This window comes from Odontomachus brunneus, unplaced genomic scaffold (genome assembly GCF_010583005.1).
Source record: "Odontomachus brunneus isolate Ranch 3 - 2012 unplaced genomic scaffold, Obru_v1 Obru_scaffold_079, whole genome shotgun sequence".
In the NCBI taxonomy this organism is placed as follows: domain Eukaryota; kingdom Metazoa; phylum Arthropoda; class Insecta; order Hymenoptera; family Formicidae; genus Odontomachus; species Odontomachus brunneus.
In genome coordinates, this window is record NW_022639529.1 from 1,494,109 (window position 1) to 1,516,105 (window position 21,997).

General features: G+C 31.8%; 1 protein-coding gene across 1 annotated transcript in view; it reads left to right on the forward strand.

The window, feature by feature from the left end:
• LOC116847540 (apolipophorins) overlaps positions 1–21,997 on the forward strand; it is a 69,995-nt gene that overhangs the window by 39,786 nt on the left and 8,212 nt on the right. The window contains exons 10-20 of the mRNA XM_032822637.1: positions 4,618–4,812; positions 6,797–7,023; positions 8,761–9,253; positions 10,714–10,898; positions 10,980–11,200; positions 12,994–13,567; positions 13,666–13,910; positions 15,597–15,843; positions 16,398–16,640; positions 20,924–21,060; positions 21,209–21,369. Of these exons, the coding sequence (XP_032678528.1) occupies positions 4,618–4,812; positions 6,797–7,023; positions 8,761–9,253; positions 10,714–10,898; positions 10,980–11,200; positions 12,994–13,567; positions 13,666–13,910; positions 15,597–15,843; positions 16,398–16,640; positions 20,924–21,060; positions 21,209–21,369 (2,928 nt within the window). The remainder of the gene's footprint in view (positions 1–4,617; positions 4,813–6,796; positions 7,024–8,760; positions 9,254–10,713; positions 10,899–10,979; positions 11,201–12,993; positions 13,568–13,665; positions 13,911–15,596; positions 15,844–16,397; positions 16,641–20,923; positions 21,061–21,208; positions 21,370–21,997) is intronic.

The window sequence follows — 21,997 nt, forward strand, 5'->3', positions numbered from 1 at the left end:
ATATATATATATATATATATATATATATATATATATATATATCCTTGCATAGATGAATTCTTTGCGCTCCATTCTTTTAAAACGCGATATCTGACGCCGAGCTAATTGAAATCTTGTTAAAACTCCTTATTCTAAAAATAAAGATTTTGATACACCCAGGAGTATACACAATCTATATTCTGATTCGCTTTGTTTTATTTAAAATTTACTAGGCTTTAACACATTCGTATGTGTGTGCATACTTATTAAATTGACTTCTTAACATATAAGCCAAGAAAACAGACTTTTGCAAAATGCATAACATTATCTAGATAATTGTTAGTTAAAATAATACATTTTTTCAACTAACAAGGGGACTGTCCCAACCGCGTTAGATTTGATTAATATTTATATATATTGTAGTAATCCCTTTCCTCTAAATACAGCTCGTATAACTCTTAATCGCTAATGAGCACTAGTTAACGAGGAATCGGCGTTGAAAGTTTTCCATGTGCCTAGAGTACGAAGCGAAATTCAAGTAATCAGCGTGGCGCAGTGAGTAAGCAACGCGGCTAGAACGCTCGATGTCGTGCGTTCGATTTCGGCTTGCTCCAATTTTTTTATTCTTTTTTTGAAATATAAAATAAAAGAAATTATTAATATATGAATTAGCCAATTATCATCCCAGTATTATTATCACTCGCACTATCATGCCAGTATTATTATCATTTTTTAAACAGAATTGTACGAAAATAAAGTTTGTAAGTTGTAAGTTTGTAAAACACATTTTATATTAGAGTTTTTGTGTTTAGAGGAAAGGAATTACTACAATATATATATAAATTAGTCAAATCTAACGCGGCGGGTTGGGACAGTCCACTTGTAAGATGAAGATGAAAATATGTATACTTTGTATTTTTCATTTAGATACAGATAAAGATGATTTATTTTCTTCATTTGGATGATCGCCTGGATAATTGTATCAAGATATTTGCAAACTGCTTGTTTCAAGTATTTTATAAATTTATAAAATACTCCGCGAATCTATCATAAACATCAAATTTATTTCAAATATACTCTAGTAAGATTGAAATCCTAGTAAATTTATTATTTCAACTAAGAACATAAATTAAAATAAATTAAATTAAATTAAATTAAAATAAAAATTTTGTTTGTTCATAACATAAAATTTAGTCAATTGTTTCTGCGATATAATTTTATATTCTTGTAAAAAGAATAAATTTTTATTTTAAATATATTGTTAATAAACCTTTCTAAAATTTGTAATAATTTTGTTTTAAAACTATTATCAAAAAAATATTTTTTGTATATATATAGAAGATAATTATTTAATAAAATATATAGAAGACTATTATTTAATAAAAAAAAATTAACTGAGTAATCGCTTTTCTTAGCAGTAAAATGGTAATTTTTATGCACCGACGAGTTTACACAGTAATATAATCAATATAATTAATAAAGATAAATAATAATAATCATAATAATAATAAATAATATAATTACTGTGCAAGTCGATCGCAATAATGACTTTCAATTTTGACAGTTTTGTGAGATTCCAATTTGTGTCTAATTTTTGTTTTTGCAACTAAGTATATACGTGTTAAAAATCCTGAGACAAATTTAATCAAATAGGGTAAGTTGACTTTAAGCTTACTATCCCGAATGAAGTATCTCGTTTCCCTTATAACTTTATATGCTTCTCCACAGCTTGCTAGATTTGCGCTTATAGTTTATAATATTCTCTCTTTCCATTGAATGTTTTTAACTTTTAAAAGTCGAAGGTCGAGTCGAGAGAGAGAGGGAGAGAAAGAGAGTGAAAGAGAAAGAGAGAGATTTAACATAAGATCTAATTTATTTTTTTATATATGACTTTACTTATTGCTCTTGTTATTGTAAAAAAATATAACTCCGAAATATTTTAAATAATGTATATTAATTAACTTCATCTTGTTCTTAAAATAGAAAAAAAATAGTACAGATAGTTTATAGTTAATGGAGATCAAGCGTGTAGTTTTTACGCAAACTTATATTTTGCGATATTATCTCTTTCGTCGGTTCCGTCGAGTTTGTTTAACATTCGGTCATCGCGACAGTCGAAGGAAGTCAAGGAAAACTCAGTTTACATGTAATTGATATTTTTTGCATTTCTACATAATATAATATTTATCATCTTACTATTCGGTATGATTTCTTAATATTTTGATTATTGTTTGTTGTTGTAAAAATATATAATTTGCAAGAGATCCTCTTAAATACGTTATATATTTTTTTTTCTCGTAAGTGTCAAAGTGAAAGAGGCATGAAGAATTGTGCAGTTGATAAAAATCAGACGATCAAATTCATTGTTCCCGCGTAATCATTTGAAATTTATAGCGATTGAATTATATTAAAGGCTCGTTCCGCAAATAAGAGAACGACGGGGCATTGCCGGTTCCTGGAAATACGTCGCCTCGATAATACGGCTGGCTTGCGTGTCGAGCAAGCCCTTTATTAAAACACGCCTGGCGCACAAGAAGCCTGAAAATAAAGGAAACACACCGCGCTCTTGACGGAAACCCCTGTAATAAACCCTGCAGGCTGCGTGGAGAAATACCGAAACGCATGAGCGTACAACGTCCGTTCCACGTCTCTCAGGAAATCATCCTTATCACGTTGTACACACTTTCGTCCATCCACCTCCATGCGTGCATCCCCTCCTGAATAATTAGAAAAAAGAACTTTCGCCATGTGGGTCCCCTGGTCCGATGTAAGCATCCAGAACGCCCGGGACGTTCCGCGATAACCACGCATAACGATATATTTCGCATGAATGCGCAATATGTCGCAATAGCCCACGTACACGCGTACGTAACGAGATCTCGCGGAGGAGGTGAGAAGGGAAGAAAGGCATGCCTGCTTGCCTGCCTGCCACCTGGCCGCTTTAAGGTGTTTTGTGGTCCTACTACAGATCATCCGGTCGATAGCATTCTATTCTCGCGTGATCTGCACCTAATTCGTGCCTCGCCTCAGTTATTAATAGAGGCACCCTGGAATCGCACCTTCACACGGTTGTGCCGTTGCATGGCAGGGTGCAACGGTGCGCCGCTGCATTAACTCGGTGCGCTGATTCTTTTTTCTTCCCTTTTTCCCTCATTTTTTTTTCTTCTTTTTCTACCTTTTTCTTTTTCCTGTTCCCCCCCCCTCTCTCTCTCACTCGAGAGAGAGAGAGAGAGAGAGGGGAAGAAGAGAGAAAAAGAGAGAGAGAGAGTGTCGACGAACGCGAGATCGCATCGCAGGGATGCCGCGATGCGAGAAGACAGGCGTGACCGGTGGCGCGTACACCTGTACGACGATACAAGGAAAAAATAAGTTGCGCCGTTGCTGAATGACGTCACGCTGCAAGGGCGTGCTCCGCTGACGTACGCGTCTTAATCCTTTCTAGCGCTGCGCCATGACGTATAGCGCCATAAAGTTTACTTTGCCTCTTTTCTCTCTCTCTCTCTCTCTCTCTCTCGTTCTCGCTCTCTCTCTCTCGCCTTCTCTCTCCTTCCTTCCCTGCTTCTCTTCTTTCTTTCACTCTGTTTCTTTCTCTCTCCCTCGGGATCAATTTGGCGGTCGAGGCAGAAATTGAGCCACCAGCTATTTTTTCACAGGAAATAAAATTTTCGCGATTGAAGTCGAACTCGAGGGTCGGGCTTGGGATGTCGCGTAATCGCGTAATCGCGGACGAGGGTTTAACGAGCTTCCAACAGTGTACCGTTAACGGTCACGATCTCTTTACGATCTTCCCTGACAGCCGTTAAAGGGATACTCGAACGGATGTTTCGATCAATCAACGGCTTTATCGCCGATTAATTTTATCGTTGAAATGTCATTACGTCCCTCAGCTCGAAGGAGTACCGAAGGAGTCTGAAAATCTAATTCGGCCTCAATGATAATTTTATAATCCTTTATTTCGGCAGCGAATTATTATTAATTATTATTGTAAGATTTCTAATAATTTGCCTTACAGAGCCTCTCTTACCCTATTTCTCCAAAAATAATGTTAAGAATAAGTTTAAAATCGTGCAGAATCACACAGATAAATGTAAATGTACGGAACATTACAATGCGTAAGAATGTGTTGCAAGCAGAGTTGTGATTGGTTAAATAATAGTTTAATGCAATTAAAATTTAATTTAAAACTAAAATTTTAATATCCAACTTAGAAAATTTAATTGAAAATTAAGAGTTCAAAATTCTCAATTAATAAATGTTAATTAAAAATTAAAAATTTAATTCACGGTTGAAAAAATTTAACAAAGAATTAAAATCTCAATTCTCAATTAAAATTGTTGAATTAAATATTTTTTATTAAGAACTCAAAAATTTTTTTAACTTTTTCCATTAAAAATTATAATTATAATTACTAATTGAACAAATAAAATTAAGAATTAAGACATTATTTTTTTATTATAAAATTTTTAATTGATAATTTTATTACTCTAAGATTTCAAGAAATATTTTGGTTTGGGATCTGCACTAAAGAGAATTTCTTTCTTTTTTCTATTCTCCTTACCAAAAATCTTCAAAAATCTTCGATTCCTCACGATACAATCGCCTTTTTCATAATTTGTAAATTCGTTTGTCCTATTACAGATAAGGATTATCTGAAACACCAACTAACGGTAGAGGTCGACTTGAAAAAGTTCAACGTGCCAGTCGAATTCGGACTGAAGACAAACACAGAATTGAGGGAGGACATATTCGATCATTCTGTCAACTTGTATTTGCATTCGTCGAAAGACAAATCTGAGTACACCTACCATGTATATGCTCATCCTAAGGAAAGCGGTATGAAAGCTTTATTTTTATTTTATATTAGAATTAAACAAATCATGTAGAACATTTGTGCAGTATTCGTATTCTTCAATTATAAATTGATAAATATATATATCATATAAATAATCAAATAGGTTTGATAGTTTAGCGTGTTAATAAGTTTTCTTTTTCATTTTTTATTATATTAAATTCAGTAGTTACCATAAAAATGGTATTCTCTATTTAATTCTACAAATATTGACTTTTTCCCCTAAATATAATTTACACAAAAGACAAAAATTTACATTAAAAACAATTTATAATAAAAAACAAGAATTTATATTTAAAAAATATTAAGGACCTCATAATGTCCTTGTTTAAATTCTAGAATCAATGTTTGGGATAAAAATGGAATTCCTAGTTTCTTGTATTGTATAGTTATATATTTGACGACTTATTTTTTTTTACATATTTTGGTATTCTTATTGAAATTTACATAAATTGTAAATTTAGAAAATTTGGTAAAATCTATAAACATTTCTATGTCGGGTTAATAAAATGAAAAAAATTAAGACTAAATTATATGAACAAACTCTCTTTAGGTATATAACCAAATGAAGAGAAAGCATAGCCAAATAAAAGCTTTGTGGCCTAGAATATTAGTGTTATAATTTAGTGTAATAATTTATAATACATTATAACTTAATAATATAACAATTTAAATTTACAAGAAGATATAGTAGTTCTCGATAAAAAAAGTCGCCCAAACTTTATACAATAATAGCACGATGAAATGAAATATTATAATATAATTTTATGCAATATGATTGCGCTAAGATAATTTATCATAACGCAACGGTTTTGTTGGAATATAATTTTAAAATAATATTTTTCCAAAATTAGATAAATATAACTTAGAATATTTGATATATCATTGTGCACAATTATTTCAATATTTAAAAACAAAATTATAATATTTTTCTAATATTTTTCACAATGTAAGACAGCAATAAGTTTGCAATATTTGCAACATTTTTAGACAAAGCATGTTTCTATTGAAATTAGTAAATTAGTTAAATATTAGTTAATTTAAAAGAAAGAAGGAAAAAGAGAATTTTAAGTGTATATAGCGCATAAGTATTTCAATATATATATATATATATATATATATCTTTTATTTATCTGTTTTCTCCAAAATCGCATTTCATATATATTCTTCATTTGAAACTTTGCCATTTTGAATATGTAATATTTCATATTACAACACATTTTTAAAAACATATATGAATTTTATTTCTTCACGCACAATTGTATTTTTAAACGTTTTAAGAGTATAATATAACTGAAATGTTTCTCAATTATCGGACAATTTTTCTTCTAAATATTTACAATATATAGTTTTACAAATATTCCGCTAAAATGATTTACCATATATCACTACTGTCTTGCTGAGATATTATTTAGAAATTAATTATGCAAATATTTACCAATCAATATTTCAACGATCGACATTTCTACAAAGTAGTTTTTCAAATGCAGTCACATAATTGCAGCATTACAAATTTTATTCAGATTTCATCGTATAATATCATCGTAAATTTCATAAGTGCATTCCTATCGAGGATACTTAGACATACACATTCACCGAATATTTCTTCGGATATCACCAATTCTGAGTTCATTTTTGGGTGCAAAAAGAATTCTTTTCACTGAACTAAACTCTGAAGAATTTTTTTTGCATCTAAAAATGAACTCAGAATTGAAGAAATCTCACTGTGTAAATAGTAAACGTTACATATTAGATACGTAACATATATGTTTAATGTCCTACTCAGAAACGTTTCTTTTACATAACAGCTCAAAATGCAGCAGAAATATTTTTGCTATATTTCTACATTTTACGACTGAATTCTTTTTTAATTCTTTTTTAATTCTCTGTGCTATTTAAGTATTAGCTGGACGAGAAGTCGAACGTGGATTTAAAAAATTAAGAATCACACTACACTCTCATTCGCAGGTGTCGTTCTGACATTGCCCACTCGCGAACTAGCCCTTATTGGTACATGCGATGTGCCGAAGACAAAGCAGAGCGGAGCGTACAAGATCGAAGTCAGTTTTTACCTGGATAGAAAGAACAAACCGTCCGAAAAGACAGGTCTCATCGCAGTCGGTGACGCTAACATCGACAAGAACAGTCTATCTATCAACGGAGAGATGAAATTTGTGTATCCGTCGCAACCGAAGGTACATATCCGCACAATGGCCAAATGCATGTCCAAATAACAGCTCGGAGTTAGTTTAACTCGTTTTAAGGGGATATTCTAGTGTAAAGGCCCGTTTTCAAGGCGATTTTTGGGAATTAATTTAAAGCAAATGGTTAAACCTATAGAGTTAATATTTTGAACTGACATTTTTACATCTTTGAAGAAACATCTCAAATTTTGTCAAAGCTTTTTATTTAAAATTAAGGAAAATATAAGTGGACGAAATAGATCACGCCGTAAAATCGTCTTCTATTGGGCGAGTTGATTGCCGCCATTCTCGTCATCTGAAATAAACTAATTTAGTTTTATTTTATTCTTTATGAATGTGTCTATCGCCCGAACTAGAATAAAATAATTTGAAGAAAAATTGACAAAATGACGGCACTTCAAAAATAGTAGTCTGATTTTTACTCAAAAATTCTAATTTTTTGCGGCCCGAAAAAATAGTAATTTTAAAAATTTCAAAAAGATTCTAGTATAGTCTAATATGTCCACTATATGTGTGTAAAACTGCAAGTTGATCGGCCCAGTAGTTTTCGAGAAAAATACTCACCCGACTTGAAAAATTTCGTTTCGAAAAAAACATATTTAAAAATTCTCATATATTTATGAGGTGGGTAATGAGTAATTTCAGTAACTTACCCTTAATCAGCTATACTAGGGCCATACAAAAAATCTTCTCAACTTCAAAGAACCCAAGTTTGTCAGCTTTCTCTGATCTCTTGGCAATTCTTGCTTCTTTCGACTCGTACGACGCCCGTTACTTCGAACGTTTAACGCGCTCGTTGTCTCTATTATCCGCGAGAAATTTTACATTTTGGCCGATTTCTAGGCTTATTATGTCCATTATTTTTACAATTATATTAAATCCTTCATTAAACAGGCAAACAGCCAAAAAGTTGCAACTTACACAGTCTTCTTTCCACAATACAGATGTTTTGGTGCAAATGTCTAAATTAATGAATTTAAACTTTTATTATTATTCTGAGTAAATAATCCGAGGCATCGCTAATAAATATAATAAATCGGTAGTTAAATCTTCGTAAATAGGTTGGATGACATTTAACACTTCGTCATTCATCTCGCGGTCAGCGCGCGGAGGCTGCGTCTTTTAAACCTTTATAACTCGGTCAATCTAACGAATTTTATCTTAATATTGTAGGGATATATTTTCAAGACTCCAAACTATAAAAATATGTAAAAGAGAAAAAATCGATTTTTTGGACATCACACTAGAATACCCTCTTAATGTTCTCTGGATACATCGCTCGATGCGCGAGTACTTCCTAATTTAATAATTTTTAAAGCCATATCGTCGTTACGACATTACGAATGCGCAGACTTCGTCTGAAAAAGCATTCGCGATTTTACTCCCAATCTTCGTGCGCGAATAAGGTCGTAGTTTTAAAATAAAACTGAAAAGAGAGCACCTCCCGGTAAAGCCGTTACCTTACCTTCCTTCGATTTTCTCGCAATCTAGCGGGAACATCGAGTTTCGTTGAGCGGCTCGACGGCTATAAAAAAAAGAAAAAGAAAAAAGGCGGAATGAGAGAGAAAGAGAGAAGGCGCGATACACGTTCTCCATTTTACTTTTACTTCTTTCAATTCGTTCCTCGTTCTTACTTCGCGTACTAAAAAAATATCTTTTTTAATTTCGATCATGCTTAAACGAGTAAGGATGAGCCCATGATAATAATCACGAATATCCCTCGTGCAGGATATGGCGGTGAAAGGTAGAATACACTGTGGTGGCGAGCATTTGCTAGACGCGAACGTGGATATCGACGTGTTTAGCAAGAAGACGCAAAAGATCACCGTTGTGGCGAAGGTCAACCAACAGCAGATCGACTCGGGCTACAATGTCACCAGCATGTTCGAGATGATTAGCCGTGGGCAGCATTTGAAAGTGGATCTGAAATCGCACGTGGCACTCACAAAGAACTCGGTCGGTTTCGGTAGCTTCTTAACATACCTAGATCGACATCAGAAATTAAAGAACGCGGGCATCCTATTCTCTGCGGATTGCTCGAAAATATATCTTCTTGCGACCGCGCCGCATAAGGAGATCATCAAAGTCGATGCGAAGCTTCAGCTACAGAAGAACCTGCAAAAGCTTGACACCGAGATTGCGATAGCCGGCAACAAACCCTACATAGTGAATTTCGAGGCGCACGACTTGAACAATTTCAAGTATCTGGAATACCAGCAAGGTAGGTTGAGGATTTTAGGAGAGTTAATTTTTTTTTTTTTAACTAAAAGAAATAAAAACTCTTCTTGAGTATAATCAATATTAAATGTAAAGGACAATAAGAGTTAAAGCACAGGTCGAATAGTGCTATTAAAACTATTAAAAAAAATAGTGACCCAATCTCACAATGAGAAGAAATTTATTAATCATCAAACAATCAAACGCGTTTCGGTCTAACTTCACAGACTATCTTCTTCATCTACAAAATCTGTAGCGATAACTTTTGTAACAACAACCTTATACCGATTATTTGCGACCTTATGTTTGTGACATTTAAATATAATTCGTTTTTTTATTTGTAATCACTGAAGATGGTCTGTGAAGTTAGACCGAAACGCGTTTGATTGTTTGATGATTAATAAATTTCTTCTTATTGTGAGATTGGGTCACTATTTTTTTAATAGTTTTAATAGCATTATTCGACCTGTGCTTTAACTCTTATTGTTCTTTACATTTAATATTAATTTTTTTTTAGAATTAAATTAGAAGTAAATCCCTAACTATTATGCATCGTCGATTGAAAGAAAAGTAAGTGACTCCTTACAATTACCGTTATTCATTTAAAGAAGGTTGTAAGAGTCGTATTTTCAATGGTTCATTTAAAAGACTCATAAACTTGCTATTTATCGAACAAAATTACGTTTCTATACATTAATTTCATTATCTAAATAATAGATGTTAATTTGAGGCAAAGTTGAGATGAATATATATACATAATATTACACAAATACGAAAAACATATTTTTTAAATTATTTTAAATTATTTTTATTATATTTCATTTGTACATCAGTTGGTGCATAGACAATAGAAAGAATTGATCTAATGTATGGACAAAGAAAGATGTACATATATATATGCATCTCGAGTATTATTATAAATTATGAACTTCCTAGATATTTCCTAGATATTTCCAAACTGTATTTTCCAAACAAAACGATAAATAATTTTTAAATTTGTATATAATGTCGGTATATTTTTCGTGATAGTAATTCTTTCATTAAAATTCTTATTTTAATTTATAAGAAATTAAAATAAGATTTAAAAATAGCATACCACAAAACTCTTAAAAAATACGTATAAAAATATCAACTTTAATTTTTAATATTTCAATTATAAGTAAGAAATTATACATCTATACCTTAGTTCTTGTATATTATGCGAAAAAATATCAATTTTACGGATCGAATAAGGTTATTGAGGAACTTTTAAGTTCAAATCATCACAATAGTACTGAATAAATTCGATTATTCTTATAACAAACATCAAGTAATTTGTAGATTAATAGATTAAACACGAGTAAAGATGTATGATGCTACAAATTAAGACGGACATAAGTTGAAGTTATTGATAACTAATCCAATATATTTTTAAAATTTTAGAGTGAATTTATGAATTTGTGTTAATTTCGTAACATCTGTTAGATAATCCCAATACAAAGGTAACTGCTGATGGACGCCTCGTGATCGGACAATTGGCCGAGATTCACGCCGACGCTTTCAAAGACGGTGCGAAGAAGAATCTTTTCCACGCCTTGATCCATCTCGACGAAGGAAAGTTCCTGAAGCCTGACTTCGCCTACAACAAGGACAACATTGCCTACGTAATGGTGAATATAATTATCGTCGTATATAATTCTTCGACATTCGTTCGGTTTTTTTTCTATTTTACTAGTCATGATATCATTTAGGAACTTACTCGACACCAAAGCACTGAGATATTCAAGCAGCTGAAGGAGATCAATGACGAAATCGGAAGTGAAGTCACGGAAGAATTGAAGGATTTCATCAAACATTTGGACAGTTCCAAACCGAACACCAAACATGTTCTGGATTATTACCAGACTGAATTGACTAAGCTAAAGAACGAACTCAATGCTGACCAAACCGTTAAAGATATCCAGGCTACTTTGTATGAACTTAATAATATTACATATATAGTTCCATTTCTATCGCTTCTTGTTTTATAATGATAGATTCTCTGAATAAATTGGAGTTTTTTCCTTTAATTAACGAAAATCTTGAGAGATAATCGCTTTTGGCAAGTGTTGATTTTTTATTATTTTTATTATTTATTTTATGTATATATAGTTAAACAAATTAAATTACAAATAAGTTAAAATTATATTAAAATTAAAAATTAAATTTTATAATTTAATTTAAATTTTATCAACGCACATACTTTCTCTCTCTTTCTGTACTTGAAATTAGCTGTAAACGTAGTTTTGATATCTATTCGGCTTTCTAAAGTTTACGAAGTTCTTTTCTTATAATCATTCTCTTATAATTCAAAGATTGTCTATGCATCGACATTTTTGCTAAAGAGAATTTGACTCCAAATTAACCAACGAATCTGTCATTAAAATATAATATGGTGGAAATTGGACAGCTATATACAACACACATATACATACACAAGATGTCTGACGCAAGACATGTCATGCAGGTAAATTAGGTAAAACTGAACAAGAAATGTCTCTAGCATTTTTCAAACAATCATATAGTATTTCGATATATTAAGGAAAAAAAAAATTAGCGAACCAGTTCATGCAATGTCGTGGAACACGTCATACACAAAATAAATAAATAAATATATATATATATATATATATATATATATATATATTGTCAGACACCTTGTACATATATATACATATATACAGAGTGGCAAGTTTAAATGTTTATAACTTTTGAGCATTTTCCAAAGAAATATTTCAGACAAAGTTTACTTGTTTTTTCCCGTAGAATCCAAATATGTAACATTGTATAAGGGATCCCATTTGAAACTTTGAAGTTATCCCCTGCCTCTCTTCAAAGGGAAACGGAAGTGGATTTTTGTTTACGTAGTTAGAAAAGTCCCTCGAATATATGAAACTTTCTCATGAGCAACTTTTTGATGGGACAAATATGTTTAGAGTTATTAATTTGTAACACTTTACGTGGGCCACCCTGTATATACACAGAATGTCTCAAACTCTCCTCCGCAATTTTTATAGAAACGTATACGAAGAAAAATAATTTTGCTCTTTTAGCAAAATCGTCGTTGCTATTGCATATTCGTAGTGACGTTAAAAGAATTTAGTTGACGTAATCAATTTTACAAATTATTCGTTATCAGAGCAGATGTAGTTTTGTTGCCAAGATAGAAAAAATTTGTTGAATGTATCTGTCCTAAGAATCACGTTAATTTGCTATTGATACAAAATAATGTATCCTTAACAAATTTATTTGCTATCGGAGCAAAACTGCAACTGCTTATATAAATTCATCATGGTTCTTATAGCAAAATAATTTGTAGATTCAGCAAATTATATCCAGCAAATAGTGATTAGTACTCTTAGCAAATCTTTTTGCCATATAATAACGAAAAGATTTTGCTAGACCAACAGAAAATTTGCTGGGCCAGCAAATTATTTTTCTCCGTGTAGAACAGATTGAAGTGAACATAAAAGTCCCATACTGTTTTACTATATTCGCAATATCCGCAAAATTGCGGAGGAGATCTGGGACACTCTGTATATAAAGACACACACGCAATATCGAGTTTGCTTGCATTTAAATAATAACTATTATTAATAAACTATAAATATTAATAAAACAATGAATAAACGATCATACACGCGTGTACATCACATCGGTATTTTCGTGAATTGAAATTCAGAGTATTTGTAGATCCGTCGTGTACTATCGATCATATTCTTCTAGGGAGAAACACTTTGGAGCTATCATCGCCGCTGTGACAAGCACCTTTAAACAAGTAATCGTGCGACTGGAAGAACTGCGAAAGCAATTCGAAGAAATAGTTGCTAAATTGAAAGATGCATCAATGGCCGTTTTACCGCAACTCACAAAATTGTACAAGGAGGCAATTCGCACGTGCATCAATATCTTCGATGCTGCCGTGAATGTTGCGATCGCCTACCTTAAAGCCGCTCTTGACTTGATTAACGAACATCAGAAGGAGCTGAAGGAATTAGCTATTATGGCATCGGAGCTCGTGCAGGATATCGCTAAGATCATATTCAAGGCTGCTAATCAGATTAGGAAGGACATCGACGAGTTCGTTGTATTGCTGACGGATCAAATGAAGGCATTACCAATTTATGAGATCGCCAAGGAAAAGTACAATGAGATCCTTAAATTCCAAATACCGCAAAGCGTGATGGACTCCTTCGACAACATCTGCAACGCCGTAAAGGCTACACTGCCGACCGAGGAACTTCGACAGTTCGTCGAAGCTATTCAGCAGTACATCGTAAAACACGCAAAGCACGAAAAGGTAGGTCACCGAATGGTCTTATTACGTCAGATTCGCCAATTTTTATCACGAATAACTGGTAAGTTATTTAAACTGCAAAACGTATTCGTCTTGTGCAGGTCGACGACACCAATGAGATCAAAAAGATTTATTTACTCGCGATCGAGGCACTTCGATCTATTATCCATGTTTTGGAAACGGAAACCAACACGGATAATCTGTACGAGATGCTGCAAACTAAACTTCCTGTTGATATCGGTATGATGGCGAAAATACCGACGATTACCTCGCTAAAAGTGTCTCTCCTCGAACGGTTACGCAACAAGGAATTCCCGACGCTCGAAGATCTATATTATGATTTCAGGTATTTCAAACGTTCCTATTATTCGATATTCACACAGGTTCGTCCATCTTTCTTTTTATATTATGTATACTATCGCTCAAAACTTTCTATTTGTGAGTTTTTATTACATAGAAAGCGTATTTTAACACATATTATTAATTTAATATTAGACATTCAATCTAAAAGAAAAATCTTTTTTCAATGTTTGATTCTTCGAAGTAATCTTTTCGTGTTTTGATAACAACGACGTAAACGCCTATAGTATTCTATTAATAAATTTTTCAAGTATCTAAGCATCAATTTTCTTTCGAAGAATTCGTCAGAAATGATTTTTACTGGTTATTTTTATTTGAATTATATGATTTAAATGATCCCATAACAAGTAACAATTGGATTACAATCAAGGCTTTAAAAAAATCAAATCATATTTATAATATTTAGGATTAATATTTATAGTAATTTTGCAGCAATTGTGTAAATATAATGATAAAAAAGAAGGGAACATTCATAATTTTATATTTTATGCATGGAAAATGAAAACAAAAAAGAATATTAGCAAAATTTAGCGGTGTGATGAAACTTTTGAACAATATTGTATATGTATTCGTCATGTTTTATTATGTTGTCTTGTCTTTCTGGTGTTAAAATTCGTAACTAATAATTTATCGTGAATGCTCATATAATAAGCATTTTATCAGCACATAAAAGAAGTTATCTAATGTCATGAAAATTGTTGCTTATTTTTCTGAGACGAGAACGCAATCTATCTGATAGTATTCTAATAATAAAAAATAGAGGAAATTTATCTGAAATCATACCAGCCTCCTAAATCGTACCTCATTAATCCTGCTTTTTTTTTTTAATATTTATAATATGTAGTACGCATACAAAATAAGGTATAATTTGAAAACTTTTTGTTTATATTTCTCGTTTCTTATTTGTTTATCATTTTTACCGTTAGATATTCAATTCACATTCAATAGTAATAAAGAAATTGATAATATCTGTAATATGAAGGAATATAATGTATATACACTATTCTTACAAAGACCATATAAGTATACTGAGAGAAATTACCCGATAAAAAATTAACAAACGGATATTTCCGATCAAAATACTGATGAATTTTTATATTCGATCCGATTATATTTAATCGGATATTTCCGATCATAATGACATTTCATTAGATAAACCGATCAAAAAATGATGAACTGATATTTCTCATCAACGTTTCTTAATTGAATACAAAAATTCATCGGTATTTAATAATCAAAAATATCTCTTTGTTAATTTTTTATCGGATAATTTCTTTCAATGTAGCATCAAGTCATTTTATAAAGATTGTATCGTAAATGTCTAAATAAGGTTATATCTCTATGAATATCTTTTATAATATATACTTTAATAAGAAAGAAAGAAATTAATGAGAGCAATTTAGGAGATCGGTACAATTTCGTCAATTTACCGCTAAATATTTTTGTCAAAATTATGGCGCAATAAATGGGTATTTCTTAAAACAAGCATATTTTTAACATATGTGCTGCTGCAACAGCATCTTAAGGTATATATTAAATATTTGCTCATGCTATGTGCAGCATTTCTGTTTATCTGGGCAAATTGTTGCTAAAAAATAAATAAGTAGTAACGATAAAGCAATACCTTTAACGATATATAAATATAACGATGACTTTTTAATTCCATAAACAGTCTCGATCCAAATCATCCCATGGAAATCATGCCTCCCTTCAAAAAGTTCGGTTTCGTCATAGAGGGCGGACACTTCATCACCTTCGACGGTAAATCCTTTAGCATGCCAGGTGACTGCAGTTATATTCTAGCCCAAGACATGCTAGATGGCAATTTCTCCGTCGTGGCGAACTTTAACAAAGGCAGTCTGATTAGCGTGACCCTTACGGAGCCTAAAGAGAGCATCACGTTGAAGCACAATAGAGAAGTAAGTTTATTTCTCTTATCTCTTAACCAATTTCCTGTGGTACGTCGTCAAGTTACGTCGGCGAATGTGTGTGACGTGAATCGAGATCGGGGCAAACGCGGTGCCGAGAGAGAGAGAGAGAGAGAGAGAGAGAGAAAGAAAGAGAGAGAGGAACAGGAGAGAAAGGAACCGTAAATGGGAAGAGAGAGGACCGCTCATATAGTATTCTATGTACGAGCCTTATAATGCAATCCCGTATTGAACTGTAACTCTGTAAGTTTACGAAGGGGCTCCAAACTTCGCTGACAAGTCAAACTCTATTATCCTCTCATCGTCCCCTTTATAGATAGACCGCAAGCGAGACAGGAATAAAAATCACCTTTGTTCACCCTTCACCAGTGCGTCAGTCTTCCTTATTATAGCGAACAAAATTGCCCTTCGCTGCTTTGGCTTACCTTTCCGAACTACACTGCTCATTTTCGCCCTGGCTAAAATTCCCCCGCGTCACGAACTTACTTGAGCTCCTCTCGTTCGTAAGTGTCTAATCTCATGTCTCTCTTTCTCTTCTTTTCCAGATCTTGGTGAATAACAAGCCGGCCGAGTACCCAGTTAGAATGAAGAACCTGTACGCATTCTACGAAATAGCTCACTCCTTCGTGTGTGTCGAAACCAATTATGGAGTGGAAGTTCTATGCACCATGGAAGGGCAGATGGGCTGTCTAATCTATGTATCCGGTTTTTACCATGGAAGATTACGCGGTCTTCTCGGCGATGGCAACTTCGAGCATTACGACGACTACACATTGCCGTCCGGAAAGGTAAGCTTGTGTTATCGTTAAATAAATGTAATTTCTCGCACAGAACTGAAAAACAAATTTCTTCAGATCGTTTGATAATTGCCAAATTATACAGAATGTTTTCGAATTACTGTATAACATTTCAATAGTATATTCTAGAACTTGAGGTTCCTGCGTCCTCGCCGCGACTATCTTGATTTATGACTTGATTCAGGAGCGAGAAAATACAAGCTCTAAAAATTCTTGCAAAATACGTAAAAATAAAAATATGTATCCATAACATGATATCGAGTAGATGTGTGAAACAGTCCGAAGATTTCTTTTGTTCTAATATCAGTAAATGACTGTAAAAGTGATATGATAAAATCATAAGTAAAAATAGGCTAGATCACGTTGATTTTACGGTAATTTATTGATGGTTAGAGCAAAAGGAAAGCGTTTGAACTATTTTACAAATGTGCTTAATCGATCGCAAGTATCATTTTATATCTTTTTATTCCAACGTACGGAAGAATGAAGCTAGATCTCATATTTCAGAATGTCAAAGTTATAACTACTCAAACAACTCATTGTTGTAACTGCCTGTACAAACGGTGCCTAACCTAGACAGCCTTCTTCTATGTGTTAATGCCCACCACAATCTTGTTAATCATATATTTTGTTTTAACTAATAACTAAAATATGCAGCATTATGGCCATCTTGCTCTGATACCAGGTTCAGTAGCGCAGTAGAAAGATAAAAAAGAAGCTCACGTATAAAATATATATTCCAATTAGTAGTTCTACATTTTCTGCGAGAAATCTCCTGAGTCGCTCGATTTCAATCATTTTATACATGAAAATTGCTTTTATTATCCAAAATAGTAATATTATTATATATAACTTGTTCCATGTCAACTTTTTCATTGCACTATTAAATTTGTGCCCAGGCTCTCAAACGTCTTTTCTTTCTTATTCTTTCTTTTTTTTGATTGTACAAAAGCCATTTTAATTCTTTTTTATTATAATATCATACAGTTATATCATACAGTAATATCATACTGTTATAGAAACTTCATTTCAGTTAGTAAACCAGTAATCAAGAAATCACTAATACAACGTTTTACAATGATATTTAAGAACCTGTAATATTGTCAAATATGTAGTGTTTAATATTGTATCGAACATCATTGTGAACATACTTTGACCACGATTTGGAAGTTTCAATAATGTTGAGATAGGGTTGCCATAACGTTTTAATCGTCAGAAATATTTTTAAAATGTTACATTCATCTCAAATAAATGTTAAAGTAACATTTGAAAAATATATTTTTTGTAATGCTTTTAAAACGTTTGAACAACATTCAGAAAAATCATATCACAAAATAACATGTGAAAAATATAAATGCAATATTATTAAAAAATGTTCAAATAATGCACATGAAGTCAACATTTCTAAACGTTAATTTAATGTTCCTAGCTTACTGGTAACACATTACTTAATTTTATTCACTCACGATAGAAAATATTAACACAAAATTTCGAGAGGCTTGAAAATTTACCTTACTACTAAATCAGTTTTTTCTATTTTTTATTTGTAATATTATTCCGATTTTAATGAAACGCAGGGAAAAGTATACAGAGTGTCCCATAGATTTGTAGATATTAATTAAAAAAAATTTGTGTATTATCGCACACAATCATGTAACAATATTTTTTCATAAATAATTAAAAATCTATGTGGTTGTTTGCAAAATGATAAAGGATTTCTTGTTCAATTTGACTTAATGTACAAGCACATAATAGCACACATCGCCACTACAGCTCATCTACCATATCGTGCGTAATCATTCACTAATCTTCTTTAATTAATATCTCGAGATTTATTACGAATATTGCAAAATGATATTGGACTTTTATATTCACCTCATTCCATCCTACGCTCTCACGAAGTTTAAAAATATTGATCTGAAATATCTTGTATATATGTTTTCTAAAAGAACCAGTTCGTGATTTTGTACATCCCCTCTCATTGTTTCTCTTAAAATAAATACTAAAAAAGCATATAAACAATATATTTTTGGGGTTACCTAGACCTAGTCTCTTCTATTTTGTTGATTTTATTGAATTTATTAGAATATATCATGTATTTTCTCGCTTTTGATGTCATCAATCGAGAGTTGATGAGAGCATGATGAATGATTAGAAATCTTAATTGCAGTCAAGAATCCTAATACAAAAATATTGGGGCATTTTCGAGTTACAGGCTGATGAAAAAGATAGCCTTTTCACAAATTAAACTTCAGAAAGTTAAAAATTACATTTTTAATCTGGTTTTAAATGTATGTTTCACCAGAATTCTAATTGAAAACTTAGTTACAAAGACAATATTAAAAATGTAAAAAATATGATAAATGATAATATTTCTCGACATTTCCGTATTAAAATTTCCAACTTCAATTAAACTTCACTAAACTATTATCGAAGGTAAACTATTAAAATATTTTACAAAAGCTATGAGCCATTCTATAAAAATTATAATAGTATAAATTAAACATAAATTGTAATTTTGCTTATTTAACGTACGATATTCGTGCGTGAAGAGCTGAAACAATTTTTTCTTAATCCTTCTTATCAAGATTGAGTAATTGATACAAATTATTTTTAAAACGTGACTGATTAAAGGAAAATAGATTGCCCGTAACTTGCGCTTTAGAAATGGAGATGAATAATGAGCGCTCTTTATGTAATTTCACGATGAAAAGGAAAGTCGAAATTGACCACGCAAACACGCCGAAAGTTGAATTAAAGATGTAGACACGTTATAAATATTTAACATAATCTGTTTCCGACTGAAACCTCGTTCCTCATTTCCTCGCCATCGAGCTTCCATTTATAGAAATCCGCACGGTGATATCGCGAGACTATAAATCATCTCCTCCTTTATATGCGCTTTTGCTTTTGGTATTTATTCAAAAGTTTTCACTTCGATCAATAAACAAATGTCGACGTGGAATGACGTTCGTTTCTTGATAGGATCGTGAAATCCCAAGGGGATCGGGGTTCTTTTGTTGCGAGATGGGTATCTAACTTCGATAGTTTGAAAGTAGAACGACCATATCAGCCTTCTTTCTCTTTTTTAACAAAGACAGATAGACAGGCGTACGTAAATTTAGTAGCAACTTCTTAGTAAACAAAGAAGATCAACATCTTGAAATGTTGATTTTACGCTAATCTCTCTTAAACATTTCATATCTCTTAAACATTTTCGTTTAATATTTTAAAAACATTTTAAAAATATTACCGGGTAATACGATCCCTTTGCAAAAACGCTTTAGAAATATTAAAGTGTCGAAGTTATTCGTAATAATGTTGCTACAACGTTAAAAACTATATATTAGAAAACGTTACATGTTACTAAATATCGTTGCAATAACGTTTAATTAATAATTTTTTGCTTATTGTTTACTACTCGATTTAAAAAAGCTATGTTTTTTATAAATGGTTTATGTGGCACTCGTATTTTTTTATTATTTTTATCATGTAAAATAACGAAATATGAAAGAAATACGAAAAAAATACGACAAAAGATCAAAATTTACTCAAAACAATAAAATAAATTTTTATTATTTTTATTATGTAAAATGTAACACAAAAATGTAAGAATATAACTTTTAGTAAATTTATTGATGCATCAATGTAGCGTTATTGTATGATGTAAATTTAATGATTAATTCAATACATAACAATTAATTCAATTCAATACAATATTTGATTCATAAACGTAATTTAAAAAATTGTAAAGTTTTCATCTATCTGCAGTCGTAATAATCATGACCTCTACCTGGAATATTTTAATATGTAAGCATTTCCTTTTTTTATCTAATAATCTTATAGTGGATTAAGTGTTTCAGGCAAGACAAAAAATTATGATAAAAAAATGACGAGAAAATGACTAAAAAGCTTACTTTTCAATCATGATTTAATTTTGATTTTGTATTGGAAATTAATACGTGTTACTTGTAACACTATTAGGGATCACTATTGAAGTTATTTTTTTCAATAATGGTTTAGTAACGATGATATATATATATATATATATATATATATATATATATATATATATATATATATATATATGTATGTATATATTCGTCATTTTTACGTCATCGTAATTTTCTATCCTGTGTGTGTGCTTAGGCTTCTTCTAACAATAAAATCTATGACGCGAGCATGTCGGAACAAAAAACTTTGCGAAATAAGAACGGCGGAAAATTTACATATTTGCAATGATCTCTAAAACACCTTCTCCGCAATTGAAACAGATCACCGAGAGTGAGACTGAATTCGCCAATGCATACAGGAAGTTGGATTGCGCGGCTGTGAACACGATCGATCACAAAACTCAGCAGCGTAACCCAGTCTGTACCGAATACTTCTCCGGGGATAAGTCCAGCTTGAAGTAAGCGCATTTTTTAAATATTATTACATGTTGTGTTATCGTATATTACGTAGTTAATAAAATGAACCATTACGTCTAATTGTCCGAGTATTGCGCGTGTCACTCGGAGGCAACGTGATCATTTACATATTCTTCTATGACACTTTAGACGTTGCTTCAATTACGTCAATCCGAGTATTTATCGAGACGTTTGCGACACCGCAGTCACGACGAATCCGCAAGCTCCTTGCCTAATTGCCACGCAGTACTTCAGTGGTTGCTACCATAAGAAAGGCGTCCGCCGTGGTATACACATTCCGTCCACTTGCGGTAAGTTGGATTGTTGACTTGTGCGGTGCCCTTTTCCATGTGCCAGTATAACATTAATGTGGTGTATTAATACAAGAAAAGTAGCTCTTGTCAGAGACAAATTGACTCGTTCGTCTAGGATATAATACACAGATATTAAGCGTGTTTTTTACATTGAAAAGAAATTAGATTAAAGAATTAATTCTCAGGATTTTTACATAAATGTTACTCTACAGCAATCAATTAAATTGAGTAAAAATCCTGCGATCTGACATGAGAATTTGAATTTCAAAATTTAATTAACAATAAAAGATTAACGCTGAAACCAAGAGTTGAGAAGTAATACGTTACTTGTAATACCATTGTCGTTACAAATTATTTTTTTCACTAACAGAAAACATTTTTTTTTTTACTATAGTAACGGTATCAAAATTATATATTTAATTATATATTTCAAGTAACAGCAACGTGTATAATTCATATTGTGAATAATATGTTACTTTTTTGAATAAGTAATGAGTAATATAATAATTAATTATTTTTCAAAAGTAACTTTCCCAATCCTGATTGAAAAATAACAAATATATATGATATAGATGTTCTTTCAATCACCAAAAGGTTCTAACTGCAGAATATGAGCAACTCTAAC